The sequence below is a fragment of the Numenius arquata genome, chromosome 11 (genome assembly GCF_964106895.1).
Source record: "Numenius arquata chromosome 11, bNumArq3.hap1.1, whole genome shotgun sequence".
Taxonomy (NCBI): domain Eukaryota; kingdom Metazoa; phylum Chordata; class Aves; order Charadriiformes; family Scolopacidae; genus Numenius; species Numenius arquata.
In genome coordinates this window covers 16239675-16258068 of record NC_133586.1, presented here as the reverse complement: position 1 = coordinate 16258068, position 18394 = coordinate 16239675, and the positions used below count along the sequence as shown (strand labels likewise).

Genomic DNA, 18394 nt, shown 5'->3' with positions numbered 1-18394 from the left:
TTTTGTTTTCAAACCTTTGAAAGTTTTTACAAATATAATGAAACGAGTCACAGGAACACATGCCCAGTTATAAAATACTCTATATACATCTTTTTACCTTGTCTCAGCTCCACTTGGTTATTAATTTAAAAAGGTCACAATACTTAAGACCACATGATTTTAGTTTCTTACGTTGTTCATGAATCATCTTAGTCTACAACTACATAACACTACTTAGTTTACACACACACGGAGGATATTTGCAAAACTAAACAAAGATGTTCTGATGGTATCTAGGTTTTGAAAATTGGTCTGTCTAGTACCAATTCTGTCTCCCCAGGAAGTTAGTAGTAGAGAAAGTCACTGTAAAAATGTCCATTGACTTCAATTAAGTAATTTGTATCACGGTGTAGAACCTTGCCAAACTGATACTAAACAAATGGTGCGACCTTGTTTGTGTGTGGGTTGTTTTTTGGGTTTTTTGTTTTGGTTTGGTTTTTTTTTTTAAAAGGGGTGTGTGTGCAGGTGCTTCTATATATATATAAGCATATACCTGCCTGATCAAGTGTGTGAAACCAGGGAGCACTGCAATGCCTTTAGCAAATTGGGTGCCAGCTTCACCAATATATTACTCCAGTTTTACGTGGTGCTTAATCTCCTGAGAGCAACTGGAGTAGTGCAGTGGCAAATCAGCACCTCGGCCCGTAAAAGCTTGGTGTCAGCTGGTCTGCGAAGAGCTTGCATGTACCGCTTTGAGCAAGCATACGGGCCTGTGCAACAGCAGCATGTCATTTGGTACATGCATTTAATTTGGATTACAGACTGGAACAAGATTATAGTCTGCCTATTTAGCCAGGTAAACATTAATCTCTCAGGCCAAATGTTGTAGTCACGGTCCAGCCTCGCCCCACGTTGGAACCTCCTGCTTCATTTGGTGGATCTGCTTCTGTAGTTCTTCTCTGTCCAGCTTCATTTTCGCTTCTAGAACTTGCCGTAGAGACCCAATGCTCTCATAGATAGCTGCAAACCCTGATTGCAGGTGAAAATTAAATTAGTTCATAATCAAAAGCAAGAGTAAAAAGCATAATTACTATCAGAATGTGCTTCCTATCGTTATGCTCTGCTCTACACTAGGAAGGCGGCAAAAGTTCTGGAGACAAATAGGTCTGTCGTTGTGTGCTGATGGCAAAAACTGCCCCTGATTGCAGCCAAGCTGTGCCTATGTGTGCTCTGGGGAGAGCACTTCCAAGCTAATAAGATGTCACCTCTTGTTGCTGTGAACTTCACACTTAGCGAAAATCCTTTCTAATGCCACAGGTACAGCCATTAAATCTGGCCAAAATCTTTAAACTGTTTTGATACAAGCAAAGGCATTTTGCACATTATTATAGGTTGATCGTTGTTACCACAATTCAGAATAAAGAACTTGATAACTATGGTCCTACCGGCATTAACTTCAGCTTTCATTTCTTTTATATCTTCATTTATCTCATTTTGAAGTTTTCCAATGCGAATATTTATCTTTTCTTCAGTCTCTTTTGCTTCATGTGCTTCCATGGTTATCTTCTGTATTTCTTCTATTTTGTCAGTTTTCTCTGCCATTTGGTTGAATTTCATCTCTATAGCCCTTTCACTCATTTCCTAGAGCCAGGAAAAAGAATTGTAATGATTTACTGTGCATATGAAATTACAGTGGTCTTTCCCAAACATGCACTACATATTGATTAATAATCTTATGTTAAATTCAGAAGTATAAGAAATTATAACTTTTAAATTAAATGGTTTAAACTGACTTGATTACTGTAGGCTAAACGACTGATCTATTTAGAAGTGATCATGTTTATTTGAAGATTCTCAGGCTGTGGGGATGTTATACTTGTCATCAGAGAAAAGTTATACAAATATTGAGGAAGTCTGAAAATCGCACTGAAATAATATCTCAATTATATCACCTTGGTTATTAGTAATGCTTTTGAATACTTCCTGAGAAGTGTTGTTAGGACCTTTTAGTGAAACTTACAGTGTTTTCCTTAAAAGTCAATGAGAGTTGGTCAATTTTTTGCACAAGCTCTTTTTCGATCCTTTCATGTTCCTGTTCCAACCAGCTACGTGCAGACAAAATCTGGCTGCTCAGTTCCTCAATAGCATTTTTTAATCTAAGAGCATAATAGAAATTAGCAGATACAAAAGAGCAGAATTTTTCATCAATCAACAGTGACTTTTTTATGAACATGTTCATAAAAAAATTAATGACAATTTAATACATTCTTGACACGATAATAAGGTGAATCTTTGAACTTTAAGGCTACTGAACTGGATAAGGTAACATTGTTTTAGAAAATAAAGATGAAAGAGCACAACAAAACATGAGTTAATTATACGAAACACAGCATGACATTTTGAGGCATAGTAGGTGCAAATTCTTTGCAGCACTGAGAACAGAATATGGCCATCCATTCAGATTATGGTCTTTGTGTCCATAGGCTTTGAATCTGAGCAAAGATTTGGTACCCGTTTATTTTAGTGGTACATAAAAGCCTATACCCACCTCAAGTTTACACCAACCAATTATGCCAGTGAAACTGTTTCTTTGGGCAGTGTTTTTACAGTGAATATTTGAAATCTGGATCTGTTCTTTCATCTGGTTTGCAATCAGTTTCACTGATGTAACCGATGGGCTTGCGTGAGGATAGCAATAAGGAGTACAGATGTGGGTGGCTTAAGGCAGGACTGCCGCTGAGTGAAATGCCTGGGGAGGAGTTAATATCTCCATTGAATATATCCCCATGTGGTGTCTAGTAGGAGCACAGTAGCTTATCTTAATAATTTAGATATTGGACTTATATATTCATATTTGAAGCCAATTTAAAGCAATAACACTTTGTGAATGCTGTGCCTCACTTCCTGGTTGCTTGAGTTGAACTTTTTGCGCTGCTTTTGACAGCCACCTCCAGCATTTGTTGCTTCATGCAGTTCTTGCAAAAAGGCACCAGGCCACTTTACAAAAATCCTTAGTTGTGTTCTTTAACACAAGTTCTGCCTGAATACTTAGCTAGGGACTTGAAGGGCTTTTCAAAATTATCTAACCACATTAGGGGCAGAATTCTTGTTGAAAGTGAGTCCCACTTGACAGACAGTCATGCCTTTCTAATACCTATGGCAGGCACATTTGTATTTAAACACGTTCATGACTTTGTAGACCTGAAGATTACAACAGTCAAACTTGGAAAATTGAGGCCCTGTCTTCCATGGCAGCAGCAGGGTTTCCCTGGCACTCACTTTGTATCCAGAAGATGGAGCTGTTGGTTGCTCTCTTTGTAGGCAATCTTCAGCTTTGCTTCTTGTTGCATTATTGATTGCTCTACTCTGCTCAGAAGATGAGAAATCTGAAATAAAATTCAGAATTTACTATTTCTCAACAGCATTTCATCACAGTCTCATTTGGGATGTTTTCATAACAGAAGAGAAGATCTTAAAGAAGGTCCATTTTTGCTGACATTTCAAAAATTATTGAATTTGCCCATTTTACTTTATCATGAAAAATATCTCTCGCAATCTCGCAAGACGAAAGTATTGACATTGTGAAAACTGTAATTTTTCAGCCATAAATAATTTGAACAGTTTTGCCTTGAAAGCATCTGCCTGCCCCCCCCCCCGCCCCAAGACAGCTGAATTTACACAATCCATACATTCCTGTGTTGCCACATAAGCAGAGTAAACAAATAGCAAAGCACTCTACCAATACTGAGTGATATTCTTTATCACTTCATGTATAATGATTACTGAAGGGATAAAAGTACTGGATTTAACTGGGGATAGGTCATTACTAACAGAAAATTTTTCTCACCAAAACAATCATCTCTGTTTTACAAAACATACTGTTCAGTTTTACAAGATTCATGATAATATGCTCCTCGCATGCTGGCACCCTAATATACTGTACTGAGTCTTCTGAGAAGGGTAAAGTGGATTTTAACCATTTACCTACTGCAAAATGAAGAAGTAAAATACTGTTGTTGCCCAAGAAAATGGAAAGGCCTTGAGATGAAAGTATGAAGAATCCTTTTCCTTAATGTCATAAGTCTCTGCTTGTATCTAGTGCTCTCTTCCATTCTCATACCCAATAGAAGAGAAACCTGACAGACAGATTAATGAATTCAGAACCCAAAACCAGTTTTGTTTTGCAGACCTTCAAAAATTCTGTTCAAATACATATAAAGTCATGCTGGGAAGGCCAAAACACTCGGGGAGAGACACTGATGCTTGCATGGTTGTGCTAGTTCTGTAGAGCGTCCATGTCATGTTCACATTCCAACCTCAAGAAGCCATTCAGGCCAGTAATCACTGACTTTTATTCATTCCTGGAGTCCTTTCAGGTGCCTTTAAGTACTAGCTCCTCTACACAGCATGCTAAAGGCAGCAAATTAAGGACTTTTTTCAGTTAGACCAGTGCAGTACTGCAGCAGGGTACCAATATTTAATCTAATGAGGACTGTAAGCAGATACACCTCTCCATTTGTGAATCTGTGACCTCTCAGGATAACAATTAACAGTAATGGAGCCTGTGTGAATTAGAATGTAACTGTTACCAATACATGGAGCGCTTTGGTCCAAATACCATACCTGTATTTCTGCTTCTTTGATTTTGGATTCTAAGATCAGCTTGGATGTGTGTTGGTCTTTACTTAGGCTCTGAAGTCTTTCATATGTAATTTTATGCTCTGCAGACAGTCGGGCTAACCCAGCATCGCATCTGTTTGAATAAATAAATACCAAAGCAACAGCTGAATAGAATATAAAGTCCAAGCTTTCTAAAGTATCCATTTTAGACTCAGCATTTCTGTGAAATTGGTGGCTGTCTAGCAAAACAATGTCTTATGAGACTGTAAGAATGGTGATATATCTCATAGAATTTAGCAAACTGCTCCCAAATAGGACTACATTCCTGTTTTCATGGTACTGACATAATATGTGTAGACTGTGTTGTTATCAGTCAGGGAAATCACATTAGAAATGCAAAGATGCAGAATTTCAATACCTCGTATTTTTGTCATACTCCAAAAGACATCTGTTAAGGTTTGCGTGATTTCACCTATGTGATTAGAAGCCTAAATAATTGAGGACTACTTTTCCATTATTGTAGCTGTGTTCCTCTGAGTCTTACATTCTTATTTTTATTTGTGAAATAGTAGTATACAATTAATACATGTAGTAAACAATGTGGGGCAAATTTTACAGTTACTAGTCTTTGTTTAGGTAAAACTGTCATTGAAAGCAATGGCAATTTTGTCTCTCAAAAGACTATGAAATGCAGTTCTGGAACATAATTATTGTTTCTTTTCTTCGCATTAGAACGTTTCTTGATGCTGTAACATTTTCAGGATAAACGTGCTATAGAATAGGTGCATTTTCTACCACATTTCAAAAATACTTTCATCAGGTGGGTTTCACCTCCAGTAATACATTTTCACAGCTCAGTTAATGTCCTTATTGTAAGTGCTGTAATTTCAGGAGTAAGACCTCTGAAGTATGAGTCATGTATATTTTTTTGCTAAGGGAAATATGTAATCGACAACGTTACCAAATTTGATCTATGAAACTGACAGAGAACAGGCAGCAGTTAGAATTTGAGGGAGAAAAAGGCAGTAAAATGGAACAAGCTAAGGCATGTGAAATCACTACCTAAACCAATGACACGTTTTAACCTCTTTTTAGTCACATCTCAGTTTGAAGGCTTTCATTTCAACATGCATTTTCATCACCTCGGTTACAGTAACTACCATTATCATTAAACATGAAGGGAAAGTAACAGCTAAAATGACAGAGCATCTGCTTAGTGTTACAGTACAATTTCAATATGAAAATAATCAGTAATGCAAAATAACACAAAATTATAAAACTTGGAGAAATTAATTTATAGTTTACCAGTTCAACCTTATGAGACCAATTAGTAGTATCTGTAGGAAGACCAGCTAAGGTTTATATAGCAGTGAACCGTACTTGTATGTCTTACAATCGAGCACTTTCTATAGAAAAATGAGAAAAGCCAAATCTCTTCATGTTGTTAGGATAAATCAGAGGAATGAAATCCTCTTGCTACTCATCACCAAAAGCCTAGGGACTCAAAAAAATGCTTAGTTTTGTTTCTCTGAGGCACAACAGAAAATATAAAAACTAGCAGCTTTGAAACTACTGTAGCAAATGTAAACAGCAGGCATTTGTAATGGTTTTTAAAGCAAGTGTTTTGGGTTTAATCACGGCGTATCTCTCTGTGGAATGCAGTTACGTGATCAGAGAGGTCATGTAGTTGCACGGTAGCTGAAACATTACAATTCTGACTATGTTAATTCAGGGTCAGCCTGGTATGTATTAATCAGATTATTTCATTTTTCTACAGGGATACTCACATTGGCACTTTTTTAAACAAAGTCAGAATAAAGTTTAAATTCCACTGTCTGTAGTTATGGAATGTTTATCCTCCTATGTTTTTTTTAACAAAACAATATTCCATATATTGAAGTGGTCAAATAGAAGTCTCTTTGCTATATATATTGCACACTGATTAGTTTTGACCCGGAAAAAACCATTAGTGTGCTATAGACACAGAATCAGATTTTGATATTAGTCATGTGAGTACGCATTTTGAGTTAAAAACTTACAACAATTAAGTAACTCTAGTCCGTGCTTCCACTAGCTTTCAAATGAGGGGGAAGGAGGTAATAATAAGATGAACACATGGAAAACCATGAGCTTTCTAATACTTTGGATTCAGGTTTCTACTGCATGATGGCTCAGAAGAAAATGAGTAATCTAAACAAAAGGCCACATTATAGTTTGGAGTTTTTCCCTGTTTAAAAAAGAAAAGGCGGGGGGAAGGAACCCACTGAATTTCCCATACCTCTGAAAGATCTGCTTTGATACTTCTTTATAGATTCATGTTAAAATGACAATAGAATTCTTCTTAAAAATAGAACTAAATGTTTCTGAACATTGGATTTAAGTTCCTGGGTAATTTAATTGGACCGTCTATATAAACGAAGCCAGTGAGCTCTGGGTATAAAGACAGACGTTAAACAACTTCTGAGGTTTGGTCATCTTAAAAGCACAAGGAAAGAAATGAGGTATAGATTAAGATTTCTAGGAAGAATACTAGTTTAAAAATATAAGAGCTCTATATAGAACCATTTTGTATGAAGAAAGGCATAATAAATAATTCCCTTCTGAAATGCTGAAGCTAGCCATGCGAACAACCCAGTGCAGGTTTTATGTACAGTTGCATGCATGCGCTGTTGAAAGTTGCAGCAAAGATGCACTAATATGTGTTCCTTTTACTACTGTTTGGTTTTGGAGGACATTTTCCAAAAGTTCTGTGTACTTACCTAAAATTAGTAAATGAAGAATTAATGGAGAGGTTTCATAGTGCCAAGTATTATTCTCAGATTCAGAATACAGTATAACTTTAGAAACCAGTAATGTTTAATATAAATGGTGAAATTATCAGACAACTGCCTTCCAACTCATAGTAAGCAAAAGCAGTAGTTATTTTTCTGGCACACTGAAGAATATTTTTGTTTTCTTTGATCTCTAAGAAATCAAAACACAATGTTTTCTTTATTCAGTATCGCCAAGGACTAGATAAAGCTGAGAACTACACCACTACTCTGCAACAGGTTGCTAGATAAATATGCTCTGATGGTACATACAGATTTTTAATGTTCCTGTTCTATTATAACAGGAGATATTTCAGTTAAAATACCAGTGTTTCAGTGAAAAACAAGTAGCTGAAGAACAAGTAGTGAAAAGCAAGTTGACACAGAATCACAGAATCACCTAGGTTGGAAGGGACCTTTTAAGATCATCTAGTCCAACCGATTAAACAAACAACAACAAAAAAAAAAAAACACAAAAAACCCACTAACCACCAAACCCAACAAAAAAAAACAAACAAAAAAACACACACAAAACACCACCCAACACTAATCCATATCCCTGAGCACCATGTCAACTCCTCTCTTGAATACCTCCAGGGATGGTGCCTCAACCACTTTCCTGGGCAGCCCATTCCAATGTCTGACAACCCTTTCAGTAAAGAAATATTTCCTAATATCTAACCTGAACCTCCCCTGGCGTAACTTGAAGCCATTGCCCCTTGTCCTATCATCTGTAACTTGGGAGAAGAGACCGACCCCCGCCTCTCTACAGCCTCCTTTCAGGTAGTTGTAGAGAGCGATAAGGTCTCCCCTCAGTCTCCTCTTCCCCAGACTGAACAACCCCAGCTCCCTCAGCCTCTCTTCGTAAGACTTATTCTCCAGACCCCTCACCAGCTTTGTTGCCCTGACACGTCCAGGGCCTGCACCGGGCAAGAAGATCAGAGCTGGTAGATTCTGTGTAGCCTAGATGAGGTAGCCCAGGGCAGTCTCCCTGTGTGCCTCTCCTGAACGGCAAGTAGCCACAGGGCAGCAGGTTTACTGTACTTGGGAACTTCATAAATGCGGTGCATCCCAAATGCATCCAACTCATCTTCTGTGCAGTGTAGGAAAATCTGCCTACATGTAATGAGTCCAGAGTGTCTGAAATGAATCAGATCTATAATGTATATAAAAATCATCTATATATGCAAAGTAGGCCCAGTTTGAACATGCATAGTTGCCATTTCTCTGGATGTTTCAGCTACCAGGAAGCTTCTAGAGACAGCTACTGCTATGGTTCTGACCAGGCTGCTGTATTTAAACTTTCCAGATAAATGATCATAGTGCACAAGTTATTCTGTAACAAATGATAAGGCACTACTCATGAGTTTTATGATCTTGTATCATGAGAAATAGATTTGATAAATCTGTGTTTGTTCTGATAAATCAAATTGCCAACATCAGGGACAGGAGGCTGGAGTAATGGATCTATCAGCATGTATCTAGTTGAATGTGTCACTGAATTTAATAGAGGTAATAATTTACTTAGAGTTAATAATAATGCTGAGTCTTAGGAAAATGTACAGCATCGTTCATGGTGAACAACGCATTGATGCTTTACAAATTCGTCAATAAATTATGCTTAGTGAGAAATGGCCCAGAGACATGAGCTGTGATGTGTAGTCAGTCTTCTCCTGCTAGGGATTTTAGTTGATTTTGTGATACAGGTGAGCTCAACTGTGAGGTGTGTCTGAACCTTGCTCCTGTGGGTGGCATGGGTCTGGAGCTGTATGTGCATGTAGGGATCCCTGTTCTTGCCATTAAAAGCAGCAACCCTCAAGAAATAATGAGACAGTCGTTCGATGATATATTGACATGTTACAGAACAGTTGGTGTTAGGAAATAAATGTCCCTCTCTCCGATATTGAAGTCGAATAGGATGTCATGTAATGCATGTAAATAATGGAACTGAAATTTGGCCAGAATCCTGAGACTGACACTGAAATTTCTACAGGACCAAAAGGCTCAGACTTAGGTGATTTCCTATCACGCGGTATATATAATAAACTATTTCACACTGATTGTCCATCTGCACACTTCTAGCCTAGAGCAAACGTGATGTGCTTGGAGTTAAATTCGCCTACTGTCACTAGAGCCTGAGCCGTACATAGTGCCCTGACTGTGGCTGAGAGCTGACGTACAGTAAACTGGTAACCCACAGGAACTTGGCCGTGTTGCTAAGGTTTCCCTCTTTGAACTCATCTGAAAGCTAACAGGACTAGATGTAAAAGTAAAATTACATTAGGTGAGTTCAGCTTATTTTATATAAGGAATATTGGCTAGAGTGATCAGAAAGTGTTAATCCCAGGGGAAGTTTCTGGTAAGTATCTGTATAGTGCCAACAGCACAACAAGCTGCCATCTTGACCACACTCTCCGGATATTACCATAATCATTATTCACAGGAACACTCATTTTCAAAGTAGAATATGTACGTAAATTAAGGCAGATAGCTTTCTCCCATGGAACACTGCTTTAACTTGATTTCTGATAAAGGGAAGCTTATTTTCTTCCTTGTTCAGGGTAAATGTTTATGTAGAGAGCATAATGCTGAATAGAAGGTAACAGTTAAAAGACAATAAACTGATTCTCTTACGGTAATGAATACAAATATCCAACATTCATTGGACAGCCTGACATAAGGCAGATTGGTATGATCTCATGCAATTATCAGATAAATTGCAACCCCGGCCTGTATAAGGGCGTTGCCCTAAGTAAATAATGGACGAAGTCCTGACAGAGTCCACCACTGATCCCTGTACCAAGCCCTCGGCCAAGCAAGGGCCCCCTTGTGAAGCTCATGCTTCATTCACTTCGGTTCTGTTCTTGGAAGCAAAAGGGCTGTATTTTGCTTCACAGGGTGTCAGTAACTGTGTTGCTCCAAATACGGACCTCTCTCAGGATGTAGTATGATCTCAAAGTGGACTTTTTATATAAAGGAGCAGGAAGATCCAAGAATGTAAATTTGTCATGGATTTCTCAGTGAGATAGATATCTCTCCCTTTCTACATATTTCAATCTGTTTTCTGATTTGACAAAACAAACTTGTCTAGTTCATTCCTGTTTACTAAAGGATAGTGCATAACAAAAAAAAAAAGAGTATGTAAAACCTCTCTAAAGTATTCTTTACGAAATGGGCTATGAAAGTTACAGTGGAAACTTCAAACGATCAAATAATTTATGAGAAAACTGTAGTTCAAGGACAATCTCTCCCTGATTATTTTTGTAGGCTGTTGAAGATTATCACTAAATCAGTTGAAATACAAAAAATGAAAAATTTTCTGTAAAATATAGACAGTGGGTCAAATTTGGGACAAGCATAATTCCAGCAAAGTTATTAGCCAAGCTGGTTTAGGCCATATTAGGTCCTTTTTCTACAGATGTACATATCCTCTGTCTTCTGTGTTCAACTTCACAGACACTTAAGCAGATGTTGTGGTTCTGGGGTTTATAAACATGTCATTGATGGCGCAACCTGGAGTCTGTGTAGTTGCACAATTGTAACCTGGAGTTTCAAGCAGCCTGTAAAACCTCTATTATTTTATGGTTTTCTGTTCCTTACATCAGGTAGCCTGTGTAGTTTTTAATATGGCTAACCAATAACTGAATGCACAGATTTTTATTTCTAAAATATATGCAAAAATGTGCAGCTATGCTGTTCTTTACAAGTGCAGATTGTTCCGTGTTGCCATTATATTGCACTAATTAATTTGTTTCAAAGATAGATCAGTCTAACCATAGTACTTTTTAAAGCTGAACCAAATCCAAATTCCTAAGGAATTTGAGGTTATTTGTTGAAAACTAATTTCAGGAATTTCAGGAATTAAGGGTGATACTGTTAAGTTTAATTTGTAGTACTGGAATGCAAAGGATTATTACTCATTTTCACTAAGCAAAATTATCCTGGGAATCTTGCCAAAGTGGAATTCAGCCCATTATCATTAACATTCACACTTCAAGTTTGAAACAACATTAGCTGGTCCCCAAAATATACTTCCGTGTTGACTTTTACCTTGCAACTCTTCCCCGAAGATCTCCTAACCCAGAAAGCTGCCGCATTTCCAGACTCTTCAGGGTAGAATTTGTTCCATAGCTGAGATTGTCTCTGACACGTATCTGTTCCTGCAGCATCTACAAAACATTCATATGCAAATATAAACTCAGTATGTCACATTTAACGTACACTTAAAATGTCACTCATTATTTTTCAGTCTTTCAGTAACATCAGATACTGTTTTATTATGACTTCATTAAAAGCTTTGTCTTGTATTGTACTAAACCAGATACCTTTTAGGTAGTTTATTATTTCTTATTGTTAGTGTCCAATCTGCACATAAATACCATAATATGTATGAAATATAACCTGACAATGGAATGGAGACTTAAATATTAATTTTTACCCTTTCATTTTCCCCACCACACCCCTGTTGCTCATTGCAGCAGAGGTCAGGCATGAAGTCACATATCTGCATATGATTAGGTCACAAAAATGAGCAGTTGGGTTTGGCTACTCGGTGTCGTCAGTAAGTCGGAAGTGAAGGAAAGTTTATTATAGAGCTAAGGCATTTCCTGGTGTTTATACAGCACAGCCTTTGGACTGCAGTCGAGCTGGGTATTAGTGTCGCATTAATTCATTTTTTCAAGGTTTTCCATTGCAGCCTTTGAAAGCAAGCTTATTAGTACCACAAAGGTTTCTGTGTTTATATGCTAATATCCTGTGCTATTTTCATAGCCACTGAAAGAATTTTGTAATTCACAAACAGTTTTTCAAGTTATTAAAACAATTTATAAGCTTACAGGATCTTCAGACCTTGTCTGACCTTTACTTATCCTGTGGTAAACTTTCTTATTAAATTAGAAGGAATGAGTAGCTGAGATGGCATTAGTCCTGTGAAAAATTCTTAACATACCTCAATGTCCCGATTAAGCTGCCTCACTATTGCCGTTATGTTTCGGATATGTTCTTCCAAGAGTTGCCTAGCCAACCGGTCGCCCCCCCCTTTGTTCTGCATTCTGTGCAGAGTGGAAACAATGTCCTCCTTAATGCGAAAAGCGTGTTCCACAAGAGCCGCCGTTGTTTTCTCATGGCTTAGGATTCTGTCTTCCAGCTGATCCACCAGGCTTGCAGATGCCAACGGGACCGCTGTCAGCGCCTGGCTGTGCAGTGCTATGTTTCGAACCCGTCTAGTGAAGAAGAATATCCAGATATTGTTAAGTTCTCACACAAAACTCTGCAATGTCTTTCCACTATCTTAGTAGTGATACTGGAGAGAAGCACCAAAGTACTCGCAGAGAGAGAGCCCACTGCTACAAATAAGTAGGTGCTGAGTTGGCTACTGCACATATCTTGTACAAAGGCAGGTCGGGCTCTTTTTCCTGCTCTTTAAGGAAGCTTACAAAAGCATAGGATCTTAAGAAAAGGACATTAGCATTAGAAAAGTCGTTACAATTCAGAACTATAATTTGGTTAAGAATCCAAGTTCAAAACCCTTTTATTGAGTTTCAAAAGTAATTCTATTTGTCTCTACAGTTTTCAGGCTTAATCAAAGCAGTAACTGTAGAAGGTAGATATTGCAAATTAAATGGAAACAGACCAAGATTAAAAAGGAGTAGCTTGTGTCCATTATTTTTTTCAGTCTCTACAGCTCTCTTGTAATACCGTACAGAAGCTTGCCGCCCATGAACTGGACAGGAGCATATGTAGGTGTAGAAACCAAGAAGAGATCAAAATTATGACAAGCTTCTCATAGTCTTAGAAGTCAAATTTTCCTCCTAGAACATTTGGGTTCCTTGAATAATTGTCTAGATTTTTCAAGAGAGCTCTGCACTGCATAGCTTCCGTGGAAAGCAGTGGAGCTCATGGGTGCTCAAAGTAAAAAAACTTAGGCTGCTAATGCACACAATCTTTCTTGCCTCTATATTTTGTAAAGAATAAAGAAAATTTTCAGAAGCGTAAGTGGAAGATACAAGTTCAACCCCACTTTGAAAGAGGAGATCTTTTTCTCAGAACTCTTATTTACTGTGTGTTCTCCATGTCATTTCCTGGTAACGAGCCAAATTAACAGTTTACTTTCACCATGATGATATTGATAGAGATACATGACTCCAACATAGGTCACTTCTGGCTCTGAGTTTTTACACTTACTCCATGCTATCAGAAGACTGGCTGTAGTATTCTTGGATTTCTATTCAGTTACAGTTTAAGCTATTTAATTTCTTTGGGAAAGGGTTAAGTAAAACTGAGTAAGGAAATGATTTAGGCTATGATTTGAATGAGTCTGCAGTGTTTCACTTTGCTTTGCAACCTAATGCCAAAGTCCAAAGTCATAGCATTACTATATATAGGGAATTGAGAGACACATAATACTCTGCAATATGAAGATTTTATTTTTACATTCCAAACTGTACCTTTCAGAAGGGGCAAGAGTTGGGAAGATTGGGCTTCGCTGGGCCATTTTCTGGTCAATAATTTATGTCTGTTGAGAAAGTACACATTGAATTATTTAATAGTTTATATCTGGCACTGAAATGACTTAATGCTTCTGCTTTATGAGAACCTTTAAGTAAAGTTTAAGATTATGCTGATAACTAATCTTGGAGTTCAAGTATTGCTTATGGAATAAATGCAAATAAAAATCAATACAAAAGAACAAAATAATGAAAACTAAAAGCTGCTAAAAAGCTTTTCATAGTGAAAATGATACTCTTGGAAAAAGGCAAGGTTGGCAGCCTTGAAACTGAAATCTGCTGTTGATCCACAAAACTGGTTTGGCAGGACAGAGGCAAACAAACTTCTTGTCCCCAGTCTGCCTCCTGGTCTCAGACATCATCAATCAATGAACAGAAAAGTAAGATCTACAGGATCATCGTAAAGCTTAAGAAAGTATAGGCTAGAGAATGAAATAAAAATATTTCATGACAGCAGATTATTCAGGGTAAGATGTTTTTCGGGTAAAAGCAGTGGCAGTCAGAAACCTAGATAAAATGTGTTAGACATCAGCATAGTTTAGCAAAACTGAGTCTTCTATTAATTTGTTTTCAAGTCTACATGACCACACTTTATGTTGTAAGTAAATTCTTCTCTGGTAAGAATATAGATTCTCCTCTTAATTTTTAGACATAGCCAGACAGACTGTGACAGACGTTGCAGCAGGGAAGCTCTGTTACATAGCTTCAGAAAGACATTTTAGATATTTTACTATAAGTGAAATCAGTACCTGGCTCAATAGCTTTGTCCGCTGACAGAAACTAAATTAATGAACAAGATGGTAGCCTCGATCAAATCGAACTATTCCACCCTATATGAAACAAATAAGCATTTTTAACTATAAAGAGAATGAGCATGGCCTGAGTCTGAATTCCTCAGGAACACAAAATCCTCGCTGAAAACTATAGGCTGATGTATGAAAAGAATTTTGCAATTGCTGATGAAATGCAGTGCAATATGCTGTACAAACAGAAAGAGAAAAATAGGGTTATTGAAACAAAATAGTCAAATATCGATTGTAAAGAGGTGATAGGACTGTCCTCTGAGATCTGAAAATGCAAAGCATGTTTGTGCTTTAGAAAGGTATGAAAGCACTGCCTAAAAGCAGAGAGCAAACATTGTCACAGTGTGTGTGTTCTATTTATAGCGCAGTGCTTCAGAAACTACAAATTAGAAAAAAAAAAAGTAGTTTAAGAGAAGCTGGGTTGCTGAGCAGCAATGACACTAGAGTGGAATTCAGAAGGTCTGATTTTAATTCTTTGCTCAATCTCTGGTCCTGATGACTTTGGGCAAGTTATTTCCATGCCTAATTACTCAGTCTCACTATATGGAAGACAGAGATAATGATACCTACCTCTTTGTTTAAGTTATTACATGACTGTAAGTAAAAAGCATGCTATAAGAGCTGGGTATCATTATGATGACTTTGCATTCAAAAATCCTGTGCAGATACTGAACGTCCAGTCCTGCAACCTGTTCCTCACACTTGTAGTTTCCCAGTTGCTTTTTTTTTTTTTTTTTTTAGACAATGCCGTCACTCTGCGGGGTGTCCCTCCTGGCTGTGCCACACGGTTATACAGTAACCGGGCACCTGGTTCTCAGTAGGTCTGAGCTCATTTACGCTTAGTCCTCTGGGCCATAACACATTTTAATGATCTTGATGCAGTGAAGCATTTAAACGCAATTTAACTATAAACACAGGAATATCCCACTGATTTAAGAAGAGCTATGTGTGTCACAGCAGCAAAGCGCTGGATGCTACCTAGAAAAATGAAGAACAAATAATAAAATCTGTACATTTAGCAGTTTCTTAGTGACATATACCTGATAAAAACCAGCCAACCAGAAAAACCCTCGACTCCAGTCTTTTAATCTTACGGCTTTCAGTATCCATTTATTATTGATTGAAAAAAATGTTTGTAGCAGAGTAAGCATAGGATTGCTTGAAGTGTTTACTTTTTCTGCCAGACTGCCATTAGCCATGCAGCTAAATGCACATCTGGAGAAACTGAGCGCATGAAACAAAAGTTACACAGATGGACTTCTCATTCATTTGTTATTGCTTCCTTAAGCACATCACTCAGTACGCAGGGAAGTATCTCATCATCAATTATCAGATTTCTTGACCTGATCCAACATCCAGAAAGGACGCGTTAAGGTCTTGTTCAGCAGTTGTACAAAACTTTTCTGCAGTTTGGAGGTATTTGCAGCAAACAGTAACAGATAGATGAAGAGCTAATGACAATTGCCCTCTCTATGAGTGTGCGTAGGACCAATTTAGACAAATATATATGAAAGAAAAGAAAAAATAAGATGTTCTGATGCCTAGATTCAGAGGAATGTAATTTTACATAGCTCTAATTTTAATGGCAGTAATCAGGGATCAACTTAGATACTGGTTGAAATACTGGCTTTGGATGCTTAATTATTTTTTTAAAAAATGATGTTGTCTTCTGCTTGATGCTGCTATAGCCATTTAAATCATGATATATTAATGCAGTAAAATTTGGTTGGTTGATTTAACTTACTGAATATTACAAATATACTTGTCACACGGATGAGATAAAGATTTTTCCCAGTTGCAAATGGTATGCCTGATTGCCAAAAATAACAGCTCACTTCATACATAAGGCAGCTTTTCCATACAAATGTGGAGTACTTCTTTATCGTTTCTTTAAGTCACTGACATCAGATATGTAAAAACTTGAAAAAAAATCATACATGGAACATGCTGAAGAAACACTTTTAGTGATGCAAAGTTCACTCCTTGCTCTTTGTACTGAGGCATCCCTTCCCCACTTCAGCAGACTGCCTTGCAGGTTTATTTTCTGCAGGTTCTCCATTTTTCCCGTTCTGAAGGATAATCACATCTGTAGTGTTCAGTTCTCCATCTTCCATTATAACCTATGCCTAATACTTGCTCTAATGTCTGTGCACCTCAGAGTGTTTTTCGCATTCATTCTCACAATATGCCTGTGGGTTAGGAAAGCATTATTATCCCCGAAAATATTATTTTCCTTACGTAGGGAAGCGAAGCACGGGGGAGGGTACTGGTGGGGGGTATGTGACTTGCCACAAGTCACACGGGAATCAAAGCAGACTGAAATACCTGCCTAGGCAAACACTTTAATCACTCTTTTCTTCTTAAAATAGAAACCGCTTTGGTTGCTATACAAGGAGTGTGTGACAGCACCGCCCCGGGAGCCGCAGGATCCCGGTGTGACTCTGAAGCACTTCGGGGCAACATTTTGGAGTAAGTGAGAAAGTCCCTGTGTCGCAACTCGGCATAAACATCGGTCAAAACCCGACTGTGTCAGTGAATCACGCAAAATAAACCCTTGCAAACCCCCTCTGCACTGCTGTGACATTTTGTGAACATAGATGAACATGGAGTGCAGGGAGAGAGGTGGGGGAGAAGTGACCGTGGGAGAGGGGTGACCATGGGGAACAGGCGGCTGTGGGAGAGGGGTGACCGTGCTGGCATGGCTCAGAGCACAGGCCAAGGGTTCTCTTGAGGAATAGGTCTGATAGCTCAGGTGCTGGGTTGTGCAGCTCTGCAGGGTTTGGGATCTGTGCCGGTGCCGTGCTGTGTGGGTGCCCCGAGCTGGCCCACAGCTCTGCTGCGCAGGCCGTCCCCGAGGGGCCCGCAGCGCTCCTCAGTGGAAGGGCCAGTGGCACACGCGGCGATGGCTATGGAGACACGGATGTGCGACAGCTGACAGGACAGGACAGCGCAGACACCGCTCGATGGCCATGCAACACGGAGCGACAGCGCTGGGACAGACTCACCAGTGCTGGCTGCGGGCAGGACAGGGCTGCCCCTCTCTCCCCCGCATCCCGGCTGCGCCCGCTCTTAGCGCGCTGCCGCCGCCACAGCAGCCGCTTGCCGGACGCCGGGACCGCCTTTCCGCGGCCGGGACTCCCGTCCGTCCGTCGGTGGGTCGGTCGGCGGGTCGGTTGGCGGCGCGGCGGCCCTCCGGCTGCGCGGAGCGGGGCGGCCGCAGGCCGGGCTGCGGGAGCGGGAGCGGTTGCCAGGACGCCGTCACCATGGCAACGCGCGGGGCGGGGGGCGGGGATATTCCCCCCCCCATCCCCGTTAATCCCCGCGCCCCGCAGGTATTGCGGGGGGGTGGGGCGTGAACGGACGGACCCGCCCCGGCAAACCGCGGGGTCCGGGCAGAAAGTTCAGCGGTGGCCAAACAGCAGCTGCTCGGGATTTCTGGTGGTGCCGAAGGGCTGCGAGCCGTGACTCAAAGCATGGGCTTCCCCAGAGCAGATAACAAATCCTGGCGGAATGCAAGACTCTTAAAATCAATAACAAATAATAGTTTTATTTGTAAGGTTTCTGGGTTATATTTTCAGACAAGAGCTAACGTGTAGCTTCAGTAAAACATCATGTATCGTGGAAAAGATGATCTGTCTGTTTGCACAGCAGAGGCGTATGAGCTAAGAGAAAGTAT

General features: G+C 39.3%; 1 protein-coding gene across 1 annotated transcript; it reads right to left on the bottom strand.

Annotated features, from left to right (window-relative positions):
• Window positions 1–485: 485 nt before the first annotated feature.
• FAM81A (family with sequence similarity 81 member A) lies at window positions 486–17918 on the bottom strand. Its single transcript, XM_074156428.1, has 9 exons — window positions 17724–17918; window positions 13856–13923; window positions 12358–12631; window positions 11460–11578; window positions 4603–4732; window positions 3259–3365; window positions 2000–2135; window positions 1425–1620; window positions 486–1008 (listed from the first exon to the last, which is right to left on the bottom strand). The coding sequence occupies exons 2-9, from the start codon at window positions 13900–13902 to the stop codon at window positions 869–871; spliced, it is 1149 nt and encodes a 382-aa protein (XP_074012529.1). The 5' UTR covers window positions 13903–13923; window positions 17724–17918; the 3' UTR covers window positions 486–868.
• Between the last annotated feature and the right edge of the window lie 476 nt (window positions 17919–18394).

What these genes read in the sequence shown, in the direction of transcription:
- FAM81A (XM_074156428.1), bottom strand. Translation starts at nt 13,902, where the DNA reads ATGGCCCAGCGAAGCCCAATCTTCCCAACTCTTGCCCCTTCTGAAAG. An exon ending in AGCTTAATCGGGACATTGAG is followed by an intron (nt 11,579 to 12,357) that starts GTATGTTAAGAA and finishes AATGTTTTGTAG; the next exon opens with ATGCTGCAGGAACAGATACG. An exon ending in TGACTTTTAAGGAAAACACT is followed by an intron (nt 1,621 to 1,999) that starts GTAAGTTTCACT and finishes TCCTGGCTCTAG; the next exon opens with GAAATGAGTGAAAGGGCTAT.